We start from the raw sequence: 22,256 nt of genomic DNA, 5'->3' as shown, positions 1-22,256 counted from the left end.
AATGTGCAACACATTTTTCATTGCCTCAATCATGTAACGTGTGGCCCTATTGGAAGTTACATTAGTCTCATCGTCGTCGACACTGGAGTCAGTATCCATGTCGACATCTGTGTCTGCCATCTGAGGTAGCGGGCGTTTTAGAGCCCCTGATGGCTTTTGAGACGCCTGGGCAGGCACAGGCTGAGAAGCCGGCTGTCCCATAGTAGGTATGTCGTCAAACCTTTTATGCAAGGAGTCGACACTGTCGCGTAATTCCTTCCACAGAACCATCCACTCAGGTGTCGACCCCGCAGGGGGTGACATCACATTTACAGGCATTTGCTCCGCCTCCACATAAGCCTCCTCATCAAACATGTCGACACAGCCGTACCGACACACCGCATACACACAGGGAATGCTCTGACAGAGGACAGGACCCCACAAAGCCCTTTGGGGAGACAGAGAGAGAGTATGCCAGCACACACCAGAGCGCTATATAATACAGGGACTAACTGAATTATATCCCCTTATAGTTGCTATATATATATATATATATATATATATATATATATACTGCGCCTAAATTTAGTGCCCCCCCTCTCTTTTTTACCCTTCTGTAGACTTGTAGACTGCAGGGGAGAGCCAGGGAGCTTCCTTCCAGCGGAGCTGTGAGGGAAAAATGGCGCCAGTGTGCTGAGGGAGTTAGCCCCGCCCCTTTTTCGGCGGACTTCTCCCGCATTTTTTAAACTCTGGCAGGGGTATTAATTTACACCTATATAGCCTCTGGGACTATATATGGTGTACATTTGCCAGCCAAGGTGTGTAATATTGCCCTCAGGGCGCCCCCCCCCAGCGCCCTGCACCCATCAGTGACCGGAGTGTGAGGTGTACATGAGGAGCAATGGCGCACAGCTGCAGTGCTGTGCGCTACCTTGGTGAAGACCGAAGTCTTCTGCCGCCGATTTTCCGGACCTCTTCATGCTTCTGGCTCTGTAAGGGGGACGGCGGCGCGGCTCCGGGAACGAACATCAAGGTCGGGTCCTGCGGTCGATCCCTCTGGAGCTAATGGTGTCCAGTAGCCTAAGAAGCCCAAACTACCACCTGTTAGATAGGTTCGCTTCTTCTCCCCTTAGTCCCTCGCTGCAGTGAGTCTGTTGCCAGCAGATCTCACTGTAAAATAAAAAACCTAAAATATACTTTCTTTCTAGGAGCTCAGGAGAGCCCCTAGTGTGCATACAGCTCAGCCGGGCACAAGATTCTAACTGAAGTCTGGAGGAGGGTCATAGTGGGAGGAGCCAGTGCACACCAGTAGTCTAAAGCTTTCTTTATAGGTGTGCCCAGTCTCCTGCGGAGCCGCTATTCCCCATGGTCCTTACGGAGTCCCAGCATCCACTTAGGACGTCAGAGAAATTGACTTTAACGCTGTGTCAACCTTACGGTCTGACGCATCTTTTAAAGTAGTTACGTTAGGAATTGGTAAGATTGTCTTCTTTGACAACCTTCCTAGGGAAGCATCCACTCCCGGCGGATTCTCCCACTTGTCCATTACACCCTTAGGTAGGGGATAAGTTATCTGAAACCGTTTCGGAAATTGAAATCGTTTGTCAGGCTGTTTCCAAGCCTCCTCCATCTGAGACTGGAGGGATTTAGGGATGGGAAACACTGCTGAACGCGGTTTTTGGGATTCGAACAAATCGAAATCTTCCGGCTCCCGTATTTCCTCTACCTGAAAGTTTAAGATCTCCTTTACCGCGTCAATTAAGGAGTCCAGACCAGAGATTGCCGTGTCCTCCTCTGGAAAATCGGCATCTATGTTAGGTTCAATTAACTCACCTTCCTCTGTATCAAGAAGAAAACCCTGTTCCTCCTCTGATTCCGGTATAATAGGAAGCATTCTCTTAACGGCCTTGCGCACACTCGTTTCTGCGTGTGCGGGCGGCGTTAACTTGATGAGAAATTCCTCCATCGTCTTTGAGAATCCCGCAGCCCATTCCGATTGCTGCTTGCGCGATTCTGCCATCTCCTTGGAGATTCTATTAGCAAGGTTGTCTTCCCATGCCTTAGCCAGAGCACTGCTCCCAGGTGGAGCGTCCTTGTCTAAGCAGGAGTCGCACACCCCGGCTCTGCCAAGCTGCGTGCTCTTCTTGTTACATTTCGTACAAACATAACAGGTCTTGGAGGTCTTGGTTGCCTTAGACATGTTGCTTTTAAACCCCTTATCAGGGTATTACGCAGCGCTTTCACCCTTTAAACTAGGAAGAGAAAGACTGGGAGATGACGGAAGTGAAGGTATTGGATCCGGCTGGAATTACCTGTCCTTTTGTTATGGAAAAGGATCAAGGCAAAATATTTTTACATGAAAAAATTAAATAAAAATTAACCAAAAATATAAAAAATAAAACACCAGCCGACTCGCAACCCTCACACCCCAACTGTTAAATCAGCTACGATGTTAGAGTTGGTATTCGCTTGCTTCCGTGTATTTTCTTCAGGATCTTTGAAACAGAAGTCCCTTGAAAATATAATAAGTAAAATATTACTACTTTCCAGGAGATCCTCACATATATAATTTACACCAGCAGAGGGAGCTCTTAGCATAAAGAACCCTCTACTAATATCAATATAGCCACATATCCAGTCAGAGCAGCAGGGGGAGCTATTTCTAAAGACTCTTCCTCTATGTTTTCCCCGTTGGAGGAAGGAGGGGACGGTGAGGGCATGCATCTTCTCCGACTGGCGCCATAAATATTAAACATGGCCCCCACTAGAAGTTGTAAGTACTAACTTTTATGCTTTGCGCAGCCCATTCTCTATATAATTAACTGACCCTTTCTGTCTATATCGCCGCGTGCTGCCGAGAACTCCTCAGCCGCGCGGCGCTGTCTCTCTCTCCCCCTCCCGCCGTCCGCTGGCTGGCGCGTGCCGGGACCGCTATGAGAAGCTTCCTTAGCGGCGTCTGTACACTGCCTCTCTCTTCTTCTGCAGCGCGCCGCTCCGTCTCCCCCTGCACACAGGAAGGACAAACAGAGCCCAGCGCTGCACCAGCTCCCGCGCGCCGGCTGCTGACCTCAGTTCTATGAAGAGGGGGTCTTTAGTAATACTACACAGCAAGTGTAAAGAGAGGAGGAAAAAAAAATATATATACATATACTAAATGAAAGAACCTAGCCTAAGCTACTTCTTCTAAGTCCCCAGTTTTTCTTTTCAACCAGTACTCACTATTCTGCTGTTGGAGGATCTCCTGTGGAGAGATGCAGGTCCCTTCAATAGGGATCTTTGTCTCTCCAATAGTAAGTAGCTTTGTCTCCCTTTTATTAGGGTTCCGCAGCTCTTTTTAGATTTTTAGTCAGGAGCTAAGTGCTCCCACGTGCTGTTACCTCCAGCACAATTTTTCAAACTGAGGGAGGAGGGATGTGAAGGGGGAGAAGCCGGCTGTGCAGACAATGCTAATTTTAGATTGTGCCACACCTCCGGTTCAAGGCTTCAGACCCCTACTGTATAGGACTCCAGTGTCCCCTAGTGGATGAAAGAGAAATACTGGCTGCTTTTACACTGCAAATTAGATTGCAGATTGAACACACCCCACCCAAATCTAACTCTCTCTGCACATGTTATATCTGCCTCCCCTGCAGTGCACATGGTTTTGCCCAACTGCTAAAAAAATTTCCTGCTGCAATCAACTTGGAATTACCCCCATGGTTTTGCCCAATTGCTAACAAAAATCCTGCTGCGATCAACTTGGAATTACCCCCATAGTACGCACTGGGATGGGCGCCCAGCATCCTCTACGGACTAGGAGAAAAGGATTTACTGGTAGGTACTAAAATCCTATTTTCTCTTACGTCCTAGAGGATGCTGGGGACTTCAAAAGGACCATGGGGTATATACCAAAGCTCCAGTCCGGGCGAGAGAGTGCGGACGACTCTGCAGCACCGATTGAGCTAACATGAGGCCCCCATCAGCCAGGGTATCCACCTTGTAGAGCACAGCAAAGGTGTTTGAAACCAGACCAAGTAGCCGCTTGGCTAAGTTGAACCGCCGAGACTCCTCGGATATCCTCCCAAACAGAGCCCAGCTTCCTAGGAGAATGGATCTCCCCCAACAACGGTAACGGTAATCCAGCCGTAGAACGATCACGCTGAATCGTATCACAGATCCAGCTTATAACAGACTGCATAGACGCAGGTGCCCCAATCACGCAGGGAGCATACCGGACAAACAGAGTATCTGTTTCCCCAACCTGAGCCAAAATGGCGACAAATTAGTCAAAGCCCCGACTACATCGAGAGTTCTTTAATCAGGCAACGCTGAAGTAACCACAGGCATCATAATAGGCTGGTTTCTGCAAAACACGGAACCACCTTCTCTGCTGAACTATTATACGAGTTCGCAATACCGCTCTATCCACATGCAAGATCCAACAAGGGCTCTTGTGAGACAAAGCCGCTACTTTCGACACCCGCTTTGCGGACGCCAAAGCCAGTACCATGACCACTCTTCAAGAGATAATCTTTCACAAAAAATCCAAACATTGTGACACAAGAAAAACGCAATACCACATCAGGGTCTCACGGTGCCAATGGGCACAAACGGAGATTGGATGTGCAGTACTCCTTTCACGAAAGTCCGAACCTCCCGAAAAGTGGCCAATTCTTTCAAGAAAATTCATAAGGTCAAAACTGGACTGAAAAAGAGCCTAACTTTAGGCCTGCATCCCCAACTGCTTGCAAGGAACGGAGAAGAACGACGGAGCCGAAAATCTGCGGTAAGAGTCTTCTTGGATGTACACCAAGACATAGCTTTACTCCAACTACGGTGGTAAGGCCTTGCCGTTATTCTTTTCTAGCCAGAAGAAGTGTGGAAACTACGTCACTGGGAATACCCTTTCTGGCTAGGATATGGCCTTCAATCGGGACCCGACAAACGCAGCCACGGTAAGTCTTAATATACTCCCGGATCTTCGTAACAGTTCCTCACGTAAAAGAAGCGGCCAGGAATCTTCTGAGTAATCATGAAGACCTGGAAAACCAAGCCCTGCTTGGCTAGACCGGAGCAATGAGGATCTCCTGAACCTTTGTTCTTCTTCTTCCAGTATCACCTTCAGAAAAAGCGAAACGGAGGAGACACATAGACCGACTTAAAACGCCCAAGGTGTCACGAGGGCGTCCACTGCCATCGCTTGAGTGTCCCTTTACCTGAAACAATATCTCTGAGGCCTCTCGTTGAGGCAAGATGCCAACATGTCTAATTTAGGTACTCCCCAAAGACTCGTCAGGTCTTTGAAAATTCCTCGATGACGACTGTATTTCTCCCGGAAGGAGATCTCGTCTGCAGAGGAAAACTAATTCTCCGGCGTTTACCTGCGGAGCGCAGACCGCTAATATAGCGTTTACCAGTCTTTCCATCCAGCGGCAAACTTTTGCATCCTCTGCAATTGGCGCTGTGCTCCTTGATTCGCCCTAGCGGCTCACTCACGCCACTGCTGTCAAATCGTCCGAGAGAACTAACACGGACAGACCACGAATAATCTGTTCGTCAAAAATAGCTCCTAATACGGGAAAGCATATTACAGAAAAGCTTCCCAGCTTGACCTTTTCCTCCGAAAATATGTCCCTTGCAAGGACTAATTCCCATTTCCGGAGATTTGTATGCCTGAACACCAGGATTTAATCTTGGATCCCGAACCTTCATCCCTCTAGAAGGTGAGAATCGAGCAGACACCACAGCACAGGAGCGATGTCGTGGTCATTAGAATCATATTCTGGTGCATTGGCAGGTGAGACCCGGACAACATATACAAATGGTCCCTTGAAACCACTCCGGCATTTGACCTGCTCACCGAAAAGGCCTCTCAGGCCGCACCCATCCGCTTCATAACGGAACATAATGATGGTTTGTCACTGCAAATCTGATTCGACTCCAGGACTTCAGACCTTCTGCCACAGGAAAAACATAGAGAACCTCAACCGTGCAGTATCTACTCTGATACCTACCCCCAACATCTGCGACGTTGGGAACGATAGCCATTCCCTGTGTTGAAGAATAGTCAGAGAGAAACAACGCTTTGCACCATTTGTTTCTTGACCTCGCCTTTCCAGCGAGGTGATCTGAATGCGGAAAACAGCGCATTTAAACCTTTTTTTTTTTTTTAAACAGGGAACAGCAGGACAATGCCCTGAACCTGACGCCCTCTGGTCTGGCGTCGCGTATTATCTCCCCTTCCAGAGGGAAAAGGGTAAGATCTATTAGAAAAACAGTGAGGGGAAACATCTGTAACTCCAGACTGTCCCCCTCTGGATTCTATTATCAACTCACGGGTCCTGGTCTGTTTCCGGATTAATAGAAAAGTAGTAGACGAGTCCCCACCGGAGTGGGGTCCAGTCAGGTAGACTCAGCACCCTGTGGTGGATGTGTGAGAAACAGAAAACGACATCCGCTTCTGCGAACCTAACAAGGCTGCAGAACACTTACCTTTTCACCTTCCATCTGCACAGAAAAGTAAAAAAGAACGGTATTGAACTAGCTAACGCGACTGCATCCCACAAAGGAATGCGTCACCAACCGTTGTGAGGGAATCTAACTCACGAAGTTAGAGTTACCAGCAGTATCCGCCGAGATTTACTGAAGTAAGGCATCCCCAACAGTGGCACACCGACCCAGGGAAAAAACTCCAGTACCTCTCGGAGTCAGCCTCAGTGTTTCTCCGGACACCTCCTGTATACACACTGCAGCGTGTTGTGATCTATAGAGAAAACCCAACATAAGGAAAATCTCCTAACCCTGCAGGATAATTTCATTGGATGCTGTGCATACAATGTAAATAAGTCCAAAGAATAGAAATAAAATATCACTTAGCTTCCTGTATCCGATCCTTCGTGACAGGACGCCGTGTCGACCAGGCGTTGACTTTCACAGTATTCCCTCCGCCACGTGGAAAGAATAAACATTCGGACATCTTGAGAGGACGGGAGACCCACTCGTCACAACCGACCTAAAGCCTTATCAGCAGAGCGACCAGCACATGAGAAGGAATACTATTACTTCAGCATTCATTAGAAATCATAAGATGAATATACATAATGTAATACACATATACACACATATCCTACCTACAGTATATATACATAAACATACATATAAGCGGATTATCCGGTACCCCCGGGACGAAAATGACATTAATGTGTACTGAATGTGTATGACCATGTACTGAACCGCAGTCGTTGCTCTACCAGGAAGCATTATAGTCGACAGAAAAGCTAGTAATCGTCGACAGCAGAGAGTAGTAACCAGGCAAACAACATACTTGCGACCCCGAGGGGTCCGAGGGGATTATACATAAATAATTTTAATAATATTCCCTCACAAAAATAACCATGTCTGCGCTCAAGCTACAGACTAATGGAGCCGAACCATATAAATACATTTAAATATATATACAGGTATAAATTAGTTACAGCATGTTAATTTACACCCGGTAATAACAATAGGTGCCGACAGGGTCACCCACATACTACTGTGTCTTCCATACCGTGTTTACTATGAACAAGTATAACACAACCGAACTGTTGACTTAATATCTACTGTATCAAGTACCAAACAGGCGTCGGCGATGCCGACAATGAACCCCAGAAGTGTTAATGACAGAATATTCACCCGTGTCGACACAAGTGTATATCAGATAGGGAGCACACAGAGAGTACATGTCCATTTCCAATTAAATAGTGTTATACATTCCTACATAACACTAACCATATGTGCCCCCCCTTGGTTGTGCTGTTTTAGCGGGGACAGTGATTAAAATGGCGCTGTCTCTTGCTGTGAGGGCTAAGGAGCTGTCCCCTCTAAAACAGCACCTTATCGGCACGCTGTAGCCCAGTATATTACAAACATTATATGCAGGCAGGGGAGCATATACAGTGGCTACCCACTGTATATGCTTCCGGGAGTGTAAAATTAATGCAATACCTACTGCCCAGGGCGTCCCCCCCCCCCCCCCTGCGCCCTGCACCCGATACCAGCCGTTGGTGTGTGGGAGCAATGGCGCGCAGTGGGTCCGCTGCGACATTATGGCGCTGTCTGCTGTGAGGGCTAAGCTCCGCCCCTCATCGGCGTGCTGTGGCCCAGTATATTAAAAACATTATATGCAGGCAGGGGAGCATATACAGTGTTTACCCACTGTATATGCTTCCGGGAGTGTAAAATTAATGCAATACATACTGCCCAGGGCGCCCCCCCCCCCCCCCGATACCAGCCGTTGGTGTGTGGGAGCAATGGCGCGCAGCGGGACTGCTGCGACGTGCTGGCGGGGGTAGCGGACACGGTGCCCGGGCACCGTATAACAACTCAAGCCAGCCTATTTAGTATAAAAGAGCCTCAGTAACATTGCTGCCCAGGGCGCTCCCCCCCCAGCGCCCTGCACCCTGTGAGTGCCGTTGGTGTGTGGGAGCATGGAGTGTAGCACGATCTGTTACCTCTGTTACTGAAGTCTTCTGTTCTTCACATACTCACCCGGCTTCTTTCTTCTGGCTTCTGTGAGGGGTTGACGGCGCGGCTCCGGGAACAAGCAGCTAGGCGCACCAAGTGATCGAACCCTCTGGAGATAATGGTGTCCAGTAGCCGAGAAGCAGAGCCCTTAAACTAAGAAGAAGTAGGTCCTGCTTCTCTCCCCTCACTCCCACGCTGCAGGAAGCCTGTAGCCAGCAGGTCTGCCTGACAATAAAAAACCTAACATAAAGTCTTTCAGAGAAACTCAGGAGAGCTCTCCTATACCCCTTTCACATCGCACAAATAACCCGGTATCGACACGGCATATTGCCGTGTCGACACGGGTCAGTGTGCGATGTGAAAGCACTTTCGGCGAATTAGCGGGTCGCATGACCCGGTAATTCAACCCGGTATAAAAGAAGGATTATACCCGGGTTGAATACCGGGTCAGGTGCAGTGTGAATGGGAGCCGCGTCGATGCGACACGGTTCCCATTCACAGCATAGGGAGAGGCGGCGCAGGAGATGAGCTCATCTCCCAGCGCCGCCTCCACCCCCGCCCCTGCTGCTGCGCCCCCCGCTGCTATGGCAACCGACCCGGTGTATTGCCGGGTCTGAAAGCCATCAAAGGAGACCAAATGCCGGATCCCACCCGGTAAGGACACGTTTCTCTTAGCGGGTGGGATCCGGCATTTGCGATGTGAAAGCGGTACTAGTGTGTGACCCATCACTCCTGGGCACAAAGTCTAACTGAGGTCTGGAGGAGGGGCATAGAGGGAGGAGCCAGTTCACACCCAGTTTAAGTCTTTATAGTGTGCCCAGGCTCCTGCGGATCCGTCTATACCCCATGGTCCTTTTGGAGTCCCCAGCATCCTCTAGGACGTAAGAGAAAATCTGTTACTGACCTCAGACTACAGGTACCCTGCTTAGTCATTCCTATGTTGGAGTTATGAGCAGGACCCACTGCAAGCAGGAGTATGGTCTATGGGCCCGATTCAGAGATTGGTTACGTGCATTTCTGCTGCTTGTGGGTCTGCACATGTACAGAACGAGTCCTGCGTGGTCACTCATAGCCCTCTTAACTGCAGCACTGGGGATCAGCGCTAGGGACAGTTCTACAGAAGGCCAGGCACTACGTCTTTGTATGCTGATGTCCTGGCCCAGGCAGAGGCGTTCTGGCGGCCAGTCTGAGGAAGCTTCAGCTTACTCATATGGGCGAGGGCTGTGAACATCGCGACCAACAGTCGCCATGGTGATCCGATGATGCGCCTCTGGACGCAAGGATCTGCGTGTCACGCAGGAGGTGTCCATTTCCTACAGACGCCCCATGCAGCATCTTCATTATTGCAGCATCAATACCTGTGGGTGTGGTATTATAGACAGTGAAAAGATAGAAGCCACATGTTAAGAGTCAAAAAGTCGACAGGATCAAAAGATCGACAGGGTCAAGGTACACACCTTTTTTTTTTTATTTCATTTTTGGGATTTGTGTGGATAGTTTTGTTATCTGGGACCACTAATTGCAGAAAGGCATCCCCTAGCGTGGTGAGTGAAGGCAGCTCGCCACAGGGTTTATAACTAACTCTATGCCTACATGGATAGAGAAGTTATGAAAAAGTTCAAAAACATGTAAAGTTTTTAAAAATCTTGGGGTAAATTTACTAAGATGGGAGTTCTATTTAAGTTGGGATGTTGCCTATAGCAACCAATCAGATTCTACTTCACATTTATCTAGCACCTTCCAGAAGATAATACCTGGAATCGAACTGGTTGCCATGGGCAACATCCCATCTCAAATAGAACTCCCATCTTAGTTAAATTACCCCCTTGTGTCTACCTTTTTTATGTCGACCATTTTCATGTCGACCTTTTGATCCCGTCGACCTTTTGTGCTGTTAACCATTTTCATGTCGACGTAATGTCTGATAGACATATAGGGGCTAATTCAGAGTTGATCGTAGATGTGCTAAATTTAGCACATTTACGATCATTTACTCTGACATGCGGGGGGATGCCCAGAACGGGGCTAGTCCACCCCGCAAGTAAGGCCCTACCCCCCACCCACCCCGCGCACAAATACAAAAGAGAGGTGATGCTTTTGTACTTGACAAGTAGCTCCCTACCTGCGCAGCTCCTGCGCGCTGGCAGGGAGCTACTTGTCGCATCCCGGGTCGCAGCGGCTGCGTGTGACATCACGCAGCCGCCGCGGCCCACCCCCTGCGTTTCCCGGACCACGCCCCAAAACAGCAGCCCAGTGAACGCCTCTGCCTGTTGATCAGGCGGAGGCGATCGCTGGGCTGAGATGCCAATAACATCTCTGGCATGCACCAGCACACTGCAGCGCCAGTGCATGCGCAGTTCAGCCCCGATCGCCCGCAGCGATCAGGTCTGAATTAGCCCCCATGGTATCTATCTATTAACTGTCTAACTAGACACTAAAATCCGGATACCCAATACCTTACATATCTGAATCAGGCCCCATCTAGTCATTTTACACCTGGCCCCATCAGGGAGGCTATCAAAGACACAGCCATGTGTAGGCACAGGACCAGTCCGCAATCCCCCCCAGTCACACATCATTGCCCTCATTACCACGTGTAGTAGACTCCCGCATTCCAGCCTCTCCTCACAGCGTAGAACATTCTCCGCACACTAACCCGCACGCGGCAGACAAGATGCCGGCAGGAGACTGACAGGACTGAGCGGGATCAGCCGGATTACTGGGGAAACTCCGCAACAGCGCAGCGTTTCCAAACGGGTAGAAGACGCCGAAGTAAATGGCCGCCGCGGTCAGATAAGGGGGAGGGGTGCAGTAGCAAGCGGCAGGCGCCAAGTCAGCGGGGGCGGGCTGCAGCTAAATCCGTAGGAGCCCCTGGCAGGAGGAGGAAGAGATCCCTTACCTCTTACACACAAGACAAGAGCAGTGTGGGTACATAGAGATATATGTAGAAGGAGCACTGGCGTTCCATAACACTGTACGAGAAATATATTATATATATTAATGAGGCAGGGATGTGCAGTCAGGGGAGGCAGTGCCTCTCCTGTGATTAATTATTAAAATAATACAAAGTAGATACTTATGACACATATTCTGTGTCATAAGCATCTTCTTTATTCTATTTTAATAATTTTTACTCATTAAATTTGTTTGGGAGGCACTGACAGCAGTGCCTCCCATTGACAACGGCAACGGGGATCGAGCGGGGGGCGGTGCCAAGAACTGGGCTTTAAAAGCCCATTGAAATAAGGGACGTAAGCGGCACCTACAGAAGTGCTACGCTGACAGGGATGAGCTTTCCCTGTTGATTGGGACAGCGGATCCAGCGCTGGATCCGCTGTCCAATCACCCATACAGCAGGCAGGACAGTAAGCTGCTCCTCTCCCTTCATTCCCCCCTCCCGTCCTCACCTTCTGCTGGCGGTGGGAGAGACCCGCGGCCGGCGATCATCACCGGGACCCTGTGCAGTGGTAGCCGCAGACAGCACAGAGGAGGGGGGAAAGCTAAGTGCAGCGGCGTCAGCGGGCCGGCGCCGGGTAGCCTAGAGCTGCAAGTGCAGCAGCGGCGGCCGGTGCTCTCCTCCTCCTTCAGCCTCGTCTAGGCAGTGTTAGGTGCCGCGGTCCGTGGCGCCGCTCGGTCTGCTTCCGAGCGACGCTCACGGCCGCCGCACCTCCCTTTCTGCCCGCCCGGCGCCTATTAACGCAAGGACGCCATGCGCGCTGAGCCGCCGGGTCCCTGGCAACGCCAGGACGCCGTGCGCGCTGAGCCGCCGGGTCCCTGGCAACGCTGGGACGCCGTGCGCGCTTAGCCGCCGGACCCTTAGCAACGGGGACGCCACAGACGAACTGCGTTCCCCGTTGCTTCCTATCAATCAATACACCTGTTAGCTCTGGTCGTGCAGCAGGGCAGCTGCACGACATTACTAATTAAGCTTCGCTGCAGCTATTGGAGGGCTCCCTGTTATATTCTCCCTCACTACCTGGCACAGACGCCGGTGATAGCTTCCTGTATGCTGTTCCTACCTTGTAACGTCTGTTCCTGGTCAGCTGTATCTGGTCGATCCTGCTCCCTGTGCTCCTGAGTCCTGGAGTTCTGAAGCCGGTCCTGGGAATCCTTCCTGTTCAAGTGAACCTGTTGCAGTCATCTGGGGGTTCTCGTTTGTTGGGGTTCTCTCCCGGTTTCGTGAGTAGCGGCTTCTGCCGCGTGTTGCGGACTAGGCCGCTTAGTCCTTTGGGTACTTTTTTGTATTGGTGGTTTTTGCGGAGGTTTCCGCTTTTCACTGTCCTCCCCGGAACTCGGCGGTGCCGTGTGGGGGAGTGGACAGTGATATCTTTTGTTGTTCTTTTCCTTTGGCGGCGTGCCGCACATATATTTAGTTTTAGGGTAGTTAGTAGCCCCTAGCTTCTGTTTGCTCTAGTTAGAGGTCCTCTTGTTATTATCCTGTCTCGGTTCACGCTTTGTCTCACTCTAAGACCTGGGGGCATCGGAGTTGGGCAGACCTAATCCGCCCTTCAAACGCGGCTGCCGTGGGCCCAAGAAACCATAGTCACTCAGGCGTGAACTGACCACACGGGTAAAACAACGGAGGTAGGGTGCTAGGGGCTATTCCCGTTCCCTCCCTATTTCAGCGTCACGTCCTGGTGCTCTGGACTCACTTCGCAACATCTTTCTAGTTCTGAGCATCAGGAACGTAACAGGCAGCAGCCTCAGACGCATCTCCGGTGTCTGTGTCCTGTGGAGCCGCGTCCGGTGGGCTCTTTCAAGTGAATGCAGGGATAGTCGTGAGCCAACAGCCGGCCGCGATCCTGAGGCGCTTGTGGTGAGTACGGCACCCCTGTTTCTCCCCACAGCGCGGACAGGTAATGAACACAGCGGCCATCACCCCCGCCCGCCTCCCTTTCCCTCTTTCCCCGCTTCATGCTGAGTGCATACACGGAGAAGGGGTTACCTCTGTGAGGGCTGATGACCTCTCTCCCAGCTGCCATAATGTATAAAAAAAGAAAGAAAGAGGGACTTTGCTGCATAATGTGTAAAATGGGGGCCTCTGTTGCTGTAATGTTGAAAAAAGGGGACTCTGTTGCTGTAATGTTGAAAAAAGGGGACACTGTCTGCCGTAATGTGTAAAAGGGGGACTCTGCCTGCTGTAATGTGTAAAAAGGGGACGCTGTCTGCCGTAATGTGTAAAAGGGGGACTCTGCCTGCTGTAATGTGTAAAAAGGGGACGCTGTCTGCCGTAATGTGTAAAAGGGGGACTCTGCCTGCTGTAATGTGTAAAAAGGGGACTGTCTGCCGTAATGTGTAAAAATGGGGACTCTGCCTGCCGTAATGTGTAAAAGGGGGACTCTGCCAACTGTAATGTGTAAAAAGGGGGTCTCTGTTGCTATAATGTGTAAAAATGGGGATTCTGAGGGAAAGCTGTGATTCCGTGGAGCTCCAGCTTTGATTTCCCCATTAAAGTGCCTGGGCCCACGCTTTCAAATGCCAACTGGCTGTATTGTGCCTACCTGGGCCTACTGACCAACCTGGTACTGGGGGGTGAGTGCTGCGGAGTCGGGGGGGCCCCGTGTTGCCCCCTGCGGATTGCGGCCTACCTCCAGTGCTGAGGCCGGGACCTAGATTTCGGGTGCGAGCCGCCGGAGGAACCAGCCTGCCGGACCCGGGAAGATAAGCCCTGCTCTGAGGATCTTCTCCCCCGTATTGACGGCACACCCCACCACTAGACGCGCTATCAGGCACCCGGAGACTCCAGCAGGGAACTGAGGACCGCCAAGGACGCCCGAGGTAAGGGCTGCGGCGGGCGGCGGCGGCCATCTTGCGGTTGGCGCCGCTGAACGCCCGGCCTTAGTGGCTGCAGCTAGAGCTCTCCTGTGAGGTGGATAACACAGGACACAAGCTCCCAGTACCCCTGCTGACCTGACCCCTGAAATTAGGTGCTAGATCAAGAGGCAGTGAGCTGGTGCAGTTTTAGAGACCAGCCGGCGGCCATCTTGGGACTGGCACCACCACTGTAATCTATAGCAGAGACAGCACACAGGGATTTTCAGGCCCCTGTCACTCCTGCTCTATTCAGCTCATTGCTCACAGCCCACATGCATGCTCCCTGCCTCCTCAGGTCCATGTGATGAGCCACATGAAAAGTGGAGGACATACCTGCAGTCATCCCTACTATTTCTGCGCCCGGTCCCCACTGTGTCACCCAGCTGCCATCACTTTGCCATAGAAGACCCAGAATTATCTCTCAACCCATGGCCCTGCGGCCGGTCTGTTTCTTTTCTGCAAGTTTACTCCTATACTGATGGCCGGCTAACCACCTAGATTCTGGGGTGGCGTGCTGGTGCGGACCCTGACGGGATGATGCTCTAATCACACAACGTTACTTCTGATGTTCTACTGACGTACCCAAGGTGCCCCATGGTGAGAGGAAAGAAAGGATCGCAAGGGAGAGGAAGGAAGTCACATACAATCACCCCGACACGTGCAATGGATACTCCGACCTCGAGTGACATGAGGCAATTTTTTCTCCCCCGGGGCTCCGCCCCTACGGTGGATGCCTCCCTACCCTCGACCCCACGTCTCTCGCCTGTCTCAGACTCGGCTTCCCAAGTGGGATCACAGGCGGCAGCCCCACACGCCACGACAGACCCGGGAAGTCTCGCCCAGATTCTGAACCTGCTTCAGGCACTCCCAACTAAACAGGACTTTGAGCACTTGGAGGGGAGAGTCCGGGAGACGGTCCGCTCAGAGATTGCTGCGGTTCAGGCAGAAATAACACACATCGGCTCCCGCCTGTCTACGTTGGAAGGCTTCTCCTCAGACACAGCAGCTGCACATAACGCCCTCCGGGCCACCGTTATCAAACAGGCGTCCTGCCTTCAACAGCTCCAAGACCGTGTAGAAGATTTGGATAACCGCGGAAGGAGAAATAACCTGAGGGTCAGAGGGGTATCGGAGGATATTGCACCTGCCTGCCTCACTGACTTCCTCACGACGGTCTTCAATGAAATTCTGGGCCGGGATTCCGCTTCCATAATCGAGTTCGACAGGGCCCACCGAGCTTTGAGACCCAGGGGCGCACCGTCTGATCGCCCCCGCGACATTATCAGTCGGCTCCATTACTACACGGAAAAAGAGGAGATCCTCCGCAAAACCCGCCGCATGGATGTGATAGAGACTGCCTCTCATAAACTCCAGATCTTCCAGGACCTGTCGTGGTCGACCCTTCAGAAGCGCAGAGCCTTGCACCCGCTCACTACAGAACTTCGGAAGCTGGGCATTAAATATAGATGGAGCTTCCCTTTTGGCCTTCAGACCTCGCACAACGGGACTCTATATACCTTTAAAGACCCCTCCGACCTGCCCCTTTTCTGCCAAGCGTTGGGAATACCACAGGTCTCTCTTCCAGAATGGCAGGGACCCCTGACCGACGGCGCCCCACCTGAACTCTCCCACCCCGACAACGACTGGCACCTTGTACACCGAAATCCGAGACCCCCTAGGGAGCAGCGCTCCTCCACGCAGTCGACGAAGAGATGAGAGTCGTAGCCTGGTTCGGAACACTCACTTTAGAAATTTTAGGTGGTCCTTCCTTAGCTTACAAGAATTATTGCCGACTCGGGGGATCTCCTTGCCGTGCGGCACACTCTCCCTGATGGGAGGTGGTCGGGGCATCGAGATCGTACTCGACTCGACGAATGTTCACCAATCCTGTACGGGTTGGAAATACCTGTTCCTGGTTAAATTCCATTTCTTTTCAGTGGTTGTTCTTCTTAGTTGTGTGATCAAACTGTTCAGATATATTACTGACTGTGATGTTATATTCCCTGTTGGGGTCGGGACTGGCACTGACCCCCCAGTTCGCCCCTGCACCGCCCGAGTATTCTTGGTCTCCGACGCGATTAGCGCGTCCGAGCTCCCAAGAGGCGGTAGAATTGTCATTTATTTAGTTTATTTTTTCAGCTGATATTTGCATATGTTAGGTCTATCGACCTACCTTCTTTATGTTTTCTTTGTTTTTGTTTCTTTTTTCCCCTCTCCTCCCCCCCTCCCCCTACTGTGTGTCTTTCTGCTGTGCGAGTTGCCGTGTCTTCCTGGTCGAACTAAGCATTCCCTCTATGTTTCTAGACGATGGCGGTAGACCCTAAACTAACAAATATAAAATTGGTTTCCCTTAATGTGAAGGGCCTCAATGTCCCGGAGAAACGCTCGAGATTGCTTAGGGACCTTTATGCATTCAGAGCTGATGTGGCTTTTTTACAGGAAACCCACTTCAAGGTGGGAGTGGCCCCGGGTCTCAAGGACCGTAACTACCCACATTCCTTCTACAATAACAACAGCAAAGGTAAATCTCTGGGAGTAGCTATTCTGCTATCTAAACGTTTGCCTTTCCGAGATATAACGTCCGAATCCTTGGGGGAGGGCAGGATACTCCTAGTGAAATGTACACTGTTCGATCAGCTGTATACATTTATTAACCTATACGCTCCCAATCAATCACAACCCAGTTTCTTGGCGAGGGCTCTCAATCGCGTTGCCCCCTTGGTAGCGGGTATCCCAGTTATTGGAGGCGATCTTAATTGGACCCTCCAACCAGAGGTGGACATCTCTGGGACGCCGGCAAGGCCCTCCCTAGCATCGCACCGTAGGGTGCGGCGGTCTCTCCACGACCACCAGCTGATTGACACCTGGCGGCTCCAACACCCTGGGGACAGGGACTATACGTTCTATTCCAGACCCCACGACATTTACTCTAGATTAGACTACTTCCTCCTACCTCACAGATTCCTACATTTAGTTAGGGAAACAGCTATTGGACTAATCACTTGGTCGGACCACGCTCCTGTCAGCCTGACCCTGGGGACATCCCATCCACACTCCAAGCAATGTACCTGGCGGTTGAATGAACAACTTCTAATGGATACGAGGTTCCAACCCCAGCTGCTTGAGACTTTGGAGAATTATTTTCTAGATAATGAGACGCCAGATGTCTCCCGGGTCACGGTGTGGGAGGCCCACAAGTGTGTTCTAAGGGGGAAGCTCATACAACTAGGCTCCATGCTGAAAAAAGAGAGACTCGGGGAAAAGACTACTTTACTCCAGCGGCTTAAGGACTTAGAAACATCACACAAAACGAACCCCTCCCCATCGGTGCTGACCGCCCTGACCGAGACGAGATCTGCTCTCAACAAATTGTTGTTTGCAGACATTAAGAGAGACTACAGGCTCTGTAGAAACCGCTTTTATCAATGGGGCAACAGGCCAGGGAAGCTACTGGCTAGGGCGCTCCGCGCGCAGAGGGCCACGCTATTTATACAGTCGGTACAGGATGCGGCGGGGACCCGCCGCACCCTTACGAAAGACATCGCTGAAACCTTCCACGCTTACTACACCAAACTATATAATCTCCGGACACCAGGAACCCCGACATCCTTGTCGACAACTCAAGACCTGGTGGAGGGTTACCTTGGTGACGTGGGACTCCCTAGAATATCAGCAGATGAGAGTGCTTGGCTAGACTCCCCCTTTTCCCTCCCGGAACTGGAACAAGCCCTTAAGGAAGCTCCTTCCGGGAAGAGCCCAGGCCCAGATGGCTATACGGTTTCTTATTACAAGCTCTTTAAGAGCGCTCTCCTGCCCAAAATGCTACTGGCATTCAATGAGATCTCTGACGACCGAGGTTTCTCCCCTCAATCATTAGAGGCATTCATTACAGTTATACCAAAGGAGGGGAAAGACCCGGCCCAATGTGCTAGTTACCGACCCATATCCCTCCTCAACACAGACATCAAGCTGTTTGCTAAACTTATAGCAAACAGATTGAAGCTGCTACTCCCCAACATTGTGCATTCGGATCAGGTGGGTTTCATACCCGGAAGGGAGGCGCGCGATAACACCACCAAGATCATTGATTTGATGCACTTGGCCTCGAGCAAACATGAACCGATGGTGGTGCTTTCTACCGATGCCGAGAAGGCTTTCGACAGAGTAGATTGGATGTTCATGGAGGGGGTCCTACGCCACCTGGGGCTGGGACCGGTCAGTTTGAGACGCATTTTAGCACTTTATAACTCCCCCTCTGCAAGGATTAGAATTAATGGAGACCTGTCCCGCCCGGTTCCGATAAGGAATGGCACTAGACAAGGATGTCCCCTCTCGCCACTAATTTTTGTCCTCTGTATGGAGGCCTTGGCGGGAGCCATTAGATTAAATCCGAACATCTCGGGACTCACGGCTGGGGGTAGAGAATTCAAACTCGCACTGTTCGCAGATGACTTGTTAGCTATCTTGTCGAACCCGGTGGTGTCTGTCCCCAACCTGATGAACGAGCTTGATAGATTTGGATCCATGTCAAACTTCAAGATTAACCTCTCTAAGTCAGTGGCAGTGAACGTGTCAAAGCCCTCCCGAGCTCTTGATAACCTTAAACAATCCTTCCCCTTCCACTGGCATCCCTCTAGCTTCAAATACTTGGGGATCACACTCCATAAAGACCTATCACGCCTTTTTGACGAAAACTTCAAAAAACTACTGACCTCACTCCGCTCTGAGTTCCGGGACTGGGGTAACAGAAGGCTGTCCTGGTTGGGGAGGCTTAGTGTCATCAAAATGAATGTTCTGCCGAGAGTCCTTTATCTCCTCCAGACGCTCCCGATATCCATTCCAAAGCATGGTTTAGAGATTTACATAATTTGGTGAGGGACTTCGTCTGGGGAGATAAACGGCCTCGTTTCCAGCACGACATCCTTTTTCGTTCTAAACATAAGGGGGGCCTTCAGTTGCCGCACTTTACTCTGTACTATGAGGCCATTATCCTCCACCGAATTATGGAATGGTCGCGCCCACATGACATAAAACAGTGGGTTCATATCGAGGGAACAGTGATGCCTGCCCCCATTGCATACTACCCCTGGCGATCAAGGCTGCCACATATAGACCATCCTACTATTGGCCCTACACTTACACGCTGGGGCAGACTTAGGGTACTACCACATATATCTTCTACATACTCCCCTTTGACCCCACTGTTCAATAACCCAGATTTCCCACCGGCTGCCTCAGGCCGGGGATTCGATTCTTGGAAAAGGGCGGGGGTGACACGTGTTGGTGGGCTGGTGGAACGTGGAGAGATGGTCCCTTTCCCCTTAATGCAATCCAAGTGGAACCTTTCGCCTTCAGAGATCTGGAAATATCTCCAATTAAAACATTTTGCCATGGGGAGCGCTATACGCTCGAGCCTGAGTAGACCATTAACAGCTTTTGAGAGCCTCTGCCTGGAGCCTTCTCGCCCATCACACTTCCTCTCAAGGTGCTATAGAATACTGATTGAGAATAAATTCACAGATCTACCCAAATATGCTAGAGACTGGGGCCGTGATGTGCAGATAGACTTGTCGGAGGAGGACTGGGAGAGGAGCTTTCAGGCCACCTTTGCCAGCTCCTCTAGTTACTCGGTCCTCGAGACGCATTTTAAAGTCCTATCTCGTTGGTATAGGTGTCCCCAAACATTAGCTAAAATGTTTCCCAACGTACCAGATGCATGCTGGAGATGTAATAACCATTCGGGCTCCCCGATGCATATCTGGTGGAGCTGCCCCGAACTTCGTCTCTTTTGGGACAAGGTTATAGAAATTTCAAAATTGTTAGTGGATCCAGGGGTTCCTTCGGAGCCTACTTTCTGGCTTCTCAACTGTACTTCATGGCCCCTGTCAACATATAAAAAATCTCTATTAAAGTTTCTCAATAGCGCAGCCAAAGCGGTCATTCCGGTTCACTGGCGATCGACTAATCCTCCTACCATGAGGGAGTGGGTCGCCAGAGTAGATTGGTATATGACTATGGAGGAATTGCGGGTGACACCGGAGACGAACCAAAGGTTTACGACAACTTGGTCCCCTTGGCTCGAATTTAAGGCCTCACAAGCTTACTCGACATTGCTGTAATGACCTAGACCATTTACCTTGATCCCCTACCTGGGCTCCCCCGCTGTCCTCTTGGGAATGACTGAAGCTAGAAACATACACCTCAGACCCCCGACCGGACTAGACACGGAAGATTCGCTGTGACCTCCCCCCCCCCCTTTTTTCCCCCTCTTCTCCGATTCTCTAACCCCTCCCTTTTTCTTTTTTCTCTTCTTCCTTTCCACCCTATACTCTTCTGTTTTTGTTTTCTTGAAATGTTTTAAAATTTGGAAATGTTTTATTGAGACAGCTAGCACCTAGAATGGCCGGAAGCGACCTTGAATTTCAGATAAGGCTCTAGTTAGGGTGCTCCCCAACAGCAGTCCGTGTTAAGTTCGTAAACAGTCATTGCTTGTATCAAATGGACTTACTGATAATTGAATTGTAAACGCTGTCTTCTATTACTCGCTATAATATGTTCTTACCTTTAATCAATAAACATTTATTGAAAAAAAAAAAAAAATGGGGATTCTGCCTGCCGTAATGTGTAAAAGGGGACTCTGCCTGCTTAATGTGTAAAAAGGAGGGCTCTATAGCTGTAATGCGCAAAAAAAAAGAGCGACTCTGTTGCTGTAATGTGTAAAAAGGGGGACTCTGCATTCTGCCGTAATGTGTAAAAAAGGGGGACTCTGTTGCTGTAATGTGTAAAAAGGGGGACTGTGCATTCTGCCGTAATGTGTAAAAATAAGGGGACTCTTTTGCTGTAATGTGTAGAAAGGGGGACTCTGCCTGTCTGCCGTAACGTGTAAAGAAAAAAGAAAAAAAGGGGGACTCTGTTGCTGTAATGTGTAAAAAGGGGGATTTTGCCGTAATGTGTAAAAAAGGGGGACTCAGTTGCTGAAATGTGTAAAAAGGGGGACTCTGCCTGTCTGCCGTAATGTGTAAAAAAGGGGGACTCTGTTGCTGTACTCTGTAAAAAAAAGGGACTCTGTTGCTGTAATGTGTAAAAAAAATCAGAATCAGAATCAGCTTTATTGGCCAGGTATACTTGCGTATACTAGGAATTTGTCTTGGGTTTGCTATACAACAGCCAAGTAGGTAACAGGTAAGCAGGTGTGTGTGTGTGGGGTGGTGGGGGGGGGGGCAAGTAAAGTTACACAGATAGGTATACCGTAGGGACACAAGTGAGTTACATGTACGTCTAGTTAGGCAATGTTCAGAAGTTCAGCAGGCGGACCGCTTGGGGAAAGAAACTTTTGAGGCTTCTGGTGGATCTGGCGGGGACAGCCCTGTAACGCCTCCCTGGAGGAAGCAAGTTAAACATGCTGTGGCCGGGGTGTAGCTGGTCTTTTACTATCTTCATTGCCCGCTTTTTAGCTCTGGACAAGTACAGGTCCTGGACTGAGGGAAGGTCGGCCCCGATGATCTTCTCTGCGGTTCTGACCACCTTTTGGAGCCTGCATCTGTCCCTCGCGCTGGCGGAGCTGTACCATACGAGTATCGAGGAGCACAGTACCGACTCCAATATCGCGGAGTAGAAGAGGAGCAGAAGCTTCTGTGGGATGTTGAACTTCCTTAGTTGCCTAAGGAAGAACAACCTCTGCTGCGCTTTCCCAACAGTGGCGTCAGCGTTGGACCCTAATTTAAGGTCCCGGGAGATTGTGGTCCCTAGAAATTTGAAGGAGTCCACTAGCGATACCACACTGTCAGCAATCGTTAGCGGAGGTGCACTAGGGGACTCTGTTGCTGTAATGTGTAAAAAAGGGGGACTCTGCCTGCCGTAATGTGTAAAAATGGGGACTCTGCCTGCTGTAATCTGTAAAAGGGGGCTCTACCTGTCTACTGTGCAGTACTAGCCCACCCCCATGTACTCTAATGTATCTGCTGTTCCTAAAAAGTGAG

General features: G+C 50.5%; 1 protein-coding gene across 1 annotated transcript in view; it reads right to left on the bottom strand.

Moving 5' to 3' along the window:
• Positions 1-11,280, bottom strand: part of LOC134911186 (uncharacterized protein DDB_G0290685-like) — a 230,999-nt gene extending 219,719 nt beyond the window's left edge. Inside the window, exon 1 of the mRNA XM_063919509.1 lies at positions 11,055-11,280. Coding sequence (XP_063775579.1) covers positions 11,055-11,104 — 50 coding nt within the window. The 5' untranslated portion in view covers positions 11,105-11,280. The remainder of the gene's footprint in view (positions 1-11,054) is intronic.
• Positions 11,281-22,256: the final 10,976 nt, after the last annotated feature.

The sequence above is a fragment of the Pseudophryne corroboree genome, chromosome 4, assembly GCF_028390025.1.
Source record: "Pseudophryne corroboree isolate aPseCor3 chromosome 4, aPseCor3.hap2, whole genome shotgun sequence".
NCBI lineage: Eukaryota > Metazoa > Chordata > Amphibia > Anura > Myobatrachidae > Pseudophryne > Pseudophryne corroboree.
The sequence above is the reverse complement of the archived record's forward strand: the minus strand, read 5'-3'. Positions and strand labels throughout refer to the sequence as shown.